Genomic DNA, 5809 nt, shown 5'->3' on the forward strand with positions numbered 1-5809 from the left:
ATCACCAGAACCCACTACATAATCAGCCAGTCATTACAGTTAGTTGGTTCAGTAGACCTGTGGGGATTCTGGGGTACTAACTTGATCAAAATATGGTTTAATAGAACTGTGGGAGGATCTAGTCCCTACTATGGCTGCCAAAATGTAGCTATATGACAGAATCCCTAGCTGTAGCAGGTCTTTAGTCCCATCTAGTGGCCACATTGAGGTACTGCAAGTAACAAATCTAAATTGGCAGGCTTAGTGCACTTTTGTTAGGACAGAGGTGATAATAAATAGATCTCTAATTTTTTTTTTATTTTTTTTTTTTACATTTTTTTTTTTTTTTTTTTTTACTTCTACAGGTTCCTATTATTTAACCACAACATATGGAGCTCTGGAACATATAAAGAATTATGATAAAATCACAGTCACCAGGACGTTGAGTATGGAGGTTCAGGACTCTATCCACCGCTGGGAGAGAAGACGTACACTTAATAAAGCCAAGGTCTCTCGCTCATCTGTACAGGTAACCTGAGAAGGCAATGATATTAATCTATTTTTCACTTAGATACTGGAGGGCGTTGTTGACTTAGTGTCATATGGTCAGGATATGATGGTGTACTGATGGTGGGTGAGGGCGTTGTTATAATTCAAGCTCCAACACTCCAGGACCCATTTTGAGCGAGGCTACAGGTTATTTCAAAGGTATTGTGTCAAAAATCACAGACAAGTTCATGTGCTTGGTGAACACTATATTAAATGTATTGGAAAAATTTTTGCAAAGGGAAAAAAATAATTAATATGAATCCATAATATACATGTGTGAATTAAGCCCTAACTGTGTGTCTGTGTGATATGGATATTAGGTTTCAACATGAATATACTAGAAGATTTATATAAATGGCAATTCCATTCAGTAACAGAGGGCTGCAAAATGTTTTCAATTCCAAGCAACAGCCTTAGCCTACAGCTTCATAGCTCCAAAATATAATTTTTAAGATCCCCCCCCATCCCCAACAGAGAAACTAGCAATGACATAGAGGCCTTAACTATATAGACTCCTAACAATCAGATTAATGTGAAACTACAACTCCCAATCGCTATTAACAGCAATATGCCGGGAGTTGTATTTCCACAACTAGAGTTTCACATGGGACAATACATAATCTGTTATCTGTTGACTGACCCGCAAGGGCAATAGGATCATAGGATCTCTCCCTAATAAACTTCCCATCAGATTCATGTAGGATCATGATAAGCCATAGAACAGACCTTGCTTCTAGTGATACCCTGTTTCTTCCTCCTCTTAGGATTTCATCACAATTTCATTCGAGGAGCTGGACTCCAAAAGCAGGACTTTGGCCACAAAACCAGATATGAGTGTAACAGAGGTGGTCTGCCAATGTGCTGAAAAATTTGAGGTGTCAGAACCAGTCAACTATGGACTCTTTGTGCTGGTGAATGACCGATGCGTTCGACTCTCAGAGGATGCCTTCCCACAACAAGTGAAATCCCAGTTGCTGAAGAACGAGCAGAAGCTGGACTTCCACTTCTTGTACAAAAGGACCAGTGAACAGGACACGGTGATGAATGAGCTGGACTTTCTCTAGCTCCAGCCTTGTATAAGCTGAGGCAGAGTACAGTGGCAAGAGAAGATGCCATGATTGTTTCTATCAAGGGTTGTGAGGTTGGCTGGACCGACCCTGACTGCTTGTTGAATGATGAGACATTGTTGAGCATGACTATAGATATAGTACACATAGGACCTCCTCACAAGTCCTCTTCATGAGGCTCTTCTGAAAGGTAGGGATGGGGATCGCATTGTATTCAGATAATGGAGGCAAAAAAACTTTTTATACATTCAAGTATTTCTTAAAATAATGTATTTTTATGCAGCAAAAGAAAATTGTAAGAAAAGTGAAACTCAACCTGTGAAACCCTAAGCAGAAAATGAGAATTGCTTACAAAACAATCATATTGTGATCTGAGAATTGTTCCTTCTGTGTGAAAGGATCAGATTCCCTTTGTCTTTCCTAGTGTCTGTCCACAGGATACAGAGCCATATTTGTCAGTGTGGATATGTAGGAATCAAAGTGAATTTGAGCTCCTCGCAGCAGCTGTAATAACTATGCAAATTCAATACTATTGTGGAGTTGCTCTCTAAGCAGTTTCCTTTTTCTGCAATGTAGTTTAAGGTGGAACGTTAATGTATTCCATGTTTGATATCTTCATTATATTGTCTGTATCAACGGTCTGTGACCATGAAAGTGAGTATTAAATTAATTCTGTAGAATTCTGATGCTCCGAACCTCCCAATTTACCATGTGGCCTCTTGAGGCACCAGGGTACTATTACTCATAGCAACCAGACTATATTATCATTGACGTCCGGTCATTTAGAACAGTGGTCCCCAACCTTTTTCCACCAGGGACCAGTTTCAGCAAGATAATTTTTCTATGGCCCGGTGGGGGCGGGAAGGGGTGTGGTTGGAGGCGGGGTTAAGCATGTGGTTGTAGATTAGAATCATGTACATTTGAAAACACAAGAGAAAGTTTGGTAGGAGAGTGTGGGGTGGAGCCAAGACCAGCTGCATGTCCTGCATAGTACTAGAATCCCGGACATACAGCGGGTCCTGGCTCAACCCTGCATTTTGCTAACCTTATCCCGATGAGCAACAACCAAGCGTCAGTGTTGTGGAGTCGGCTGGTGGGTCCCGACTTAACCTCCGGGCACTCGCCGGCTCCACAATACTGACATCCAGTGACAGTACGACAGACCGCGTCCGCAGCGGAGCTCTGAGCACGGCCCTCCGCTGCGGCCGCGATCTGCTGTACTGTCACTGGATGTCAGTATAGTGGAGTCGGCGAGTGCCCAGGGCTGAGCCGGGACCCGCCATTTCGTCAGAGATGCTATACTGGACAAATCCCGGGTCCTGGCTCAACCCCGGGCACTCGCTGGCTCCACAGCAGCTGCTGACTCCTTGCCGCCGGTACGCGGACCGGTGCAACATGCCCCGCGGCCCGGTACTGGTCCATGGACTGGCGGTTGGGGACCCCTGATTTAGAACACTTGATACAAATTTCCACTTTTAACATCATTCTGTAGTATATGTACAGTCACCTCCAGGGCTCCATTTACAGTTCTGCTGGTTTCTATTTATTAGAGGAGACCAGTGCACTGTGTGAACTCTGATATTTTTACTGAACTCTTGACTACAGCTCTATAAGGGACTAGAGAAAAACTAAACACATTGAGATTTATCACGAGGGGACTTGTTAAACCCCGTTTTGCTGCAGACTGCATTGCTATAACTGCCTCCAAATGTATTAAACATGTCTGCTAAACTTGCCAGCTTTTTAAAGTGTCCTTTTGCATTTTTATATCACTCCTCTTTCCAAAAGTGGGTGGCAAGGTGGGCATGGATAGCCTGACAAGTTGGGGTACGCCAGATTTAGGGCCCAATCATATGGCAGCACTTGGCTGAATTTCCTGGACTAACCAACACTTGTCTGAACTGACATCACAGTGAAATAGGATTCTGTGATATCCTGAACGGTCACAGGTCTTCTGTTCCATAGTGAAACCATCATTTGAGCTCAGGATAGAGTTGCAGTCTGAGAAATGTGGCTGCTACACAGGCTGAACACTGCACTCTGAATGGGCCTTAAATCTGGTATAAATCAGCTTGAGCAGGACTACGTCTCCATTCATTTCACAAAAATGGAATAGGTGATATAAAATGCTAATTTTATGCCTTAAACTCACAAAATTGTGTGCCTTTTTACGCCAGAATTCTGGAGCACAGGCTTTGACAAATTGTCCCCAGTGTGTTAAACTACATTGGGTATTTGCAAGCCATGTCATCCTGTATCTGTGGCAAGACAGCCAACCTCTGACTGTATAACATGCATGTTCAGCAATATCTCATACTTATTTGCTCAAGTGCCCTGATGGCTTCTGAATAGAACTGATAGAAGCCCATCGCCTAGCTAGGCTATTGTTGGGTCTCTCCAGGATGTATAGGGTGGAATACCAACTGTGCAATTCTCTAATATAATCATTAATAGGTGCAAATTGGAGCTTCATGTACAACTGGCCATTATTAAGTGAAGATTAAAGAGTATCCTGGAAATCCTGTGCAGTCAGTGAATTATTCACATGATGCCTTAAAACAAACAGTCACATGAAGCGGAAATGCTGATGGGACAGAATCTGCACATCCTGAGTAATCACCACTTATAGCAGAGACTTGCCAAGAGTATCCTGACCTGAACACGTAGCAGAATACAGCCTATCCATTCTCTAGAGCAGAGGTGTCAAAGTCCTCCCTAGACGGTAACCATTATAGTGTCGTAATTACCCCTTCTTCTTACAGGTAAGAGCATCCTAATTAACCCCCTGTCACCTCGCAGGTAATAGTGCCTTCATAGGTAATAGTGTTGTAATTATTCCCCTCCCATAGGTAATAGTGCTTTAATAATCCCCACCACATAGATATTGAAGACCCCCCACAAGTAATAATTCTCCCCACATCAAGTTTCATACTTAATTTTATACTTTAAATCTCTGATCATATCGCGTAAATCCACTATCATTGAGATGGCCCAAAAGATAAATCCTAAAACTTTTATTCAACTTTTATTAGAGAACCAAAACCCAAAATCTAGACATATAGTGATAAACTAAACCCTTGTTCAGTTGTCACACCAGCATAGTGCTAATGCAGGGCATGTGGTGTAGTCTTTCTGCCATCACTGTAGTTTTAGAGCCACATTTTTCTAACCAAAAGCACATATTAGCCTAAGGTGCTTATCTTATCTTCTCTCTCTATCATTGTGTAATAGAGGAGATTTTTGTGTCACAATCAGCATAATAGTACTGAGCAACGCTGTGTTATTTTCAGAGGGCTTCTGAGCCATTTAAATGTAAAATGCTGGTGTGACAACTGAATAAGGGTTTAGCTTATCATTCTGTATATATTTTGGGTTTTAGTGATCTAATAAAAGTTGTTTTAGGGTTTATCTTTTGTGCCATCTCAGTGATAGCTAATTTCATACTTGCCTCTTCTTGCAAGATGCAGTGTCCGGCTGTGCATCTCTTCTACTGTCCTCCTGGCTACTCTCCGGGGACCGCATGGCTGCACAGACATTAAAAGGTGGAGGTACAAAACTCAGAACCACATCTTGCTAGCAGAGGCAAGTATAAAAATCTCCTACACATGGAGACTGTAGTGTGGTAAGAGAGCCTATGAGGCCCCCTGGCTAAGGGGCATGCTGCAAATGCGACTGCTGGTGATCCTCATAGCTGAGGACCCTCCAACCAAAAATACAGCGCTGGGTACCTTCTGGACGAAGATGAAGGAAAGTGACAGGGCCCTATGCAGTTGGGCCGCGGGCCAGATTTTGTGTTTGACAGCTAGAGAGTATCAGTAATATTACTGAGAATGCAGCCTATCCATTCACTAGAGGGCAGCGGTGACATCACAGAGAATGCAGCCTATCCGTTCACTAGAGGGCAGCGGTGACATCACAGGGAATGCAGCCTATCCGTTCACTAGACGGCAGCGGTGACATCACAGAGAATGCAGCCTATCTGTTCACTAGATGGCAGCGGTGACATCACCGAGAATGCAGCCTATCCGTTCACTAGAGGGCAGCGGTGACATCACTGAGAATGCAGCCTATCCGTTCGTTAGAGAGCAGCGGTGACATCACTGAGAATGCAGCCTATCCGTTCGTTAGAGAGCAGCAGTGGCATCACTGAGAATGCAGCCTATCCATTGACTAGAGAGCAGTAGTTTGAATGTAAGAATTAGTTGATGAAAGTA

The 5809-nt window shown here is 43.2% G+C and overlaps 1 protein-coding gene across 2 annotated transcripts in view; it reads left to right on the plus strand.

Moving 5' to 3' along the window:
* Positions 1 to 2447, plus strand: part of RIN3 (Ras and Rab interactor 3) — a 40592-nt gene extending 38145 nt beyond the window's left edge. For both annotated transcript variants that reach the window (XM_075282393.1, XM_075282394.1), the window contains exons 9-10: positions 345 to 508; positions 1293 to 2447. In XM_075282393.1, coding sequence (XP_075138494.1) covers positions 345 to 508; positions 1293 to 1592 — 464 coding nt within the window. In that variant the 3' untranslated portion in view covers positions 1593 to 2447. The remainder of the gene's footprint in view (positions 1 to 344; positions 509 to 1292) is intronic.
* The last annotated feature ends 3362 nt before the right edge of the window (positions 2448 to 5809 follow it).

Source organism: Leptodactylus fuscus, chromosome 7, assembly GCF_031893055.1.
Source record: "Leptodactylus fuscus isolate aLepFus1 chromosome 7, aLepFus1.hap2, whole genome shotgun sequence".
NCBI lineage: Eukaryota > Metazoa > Chordata > Amphibia > Anura > Leptodactylidae > Leptodactylus > Leptodactylus fuscus.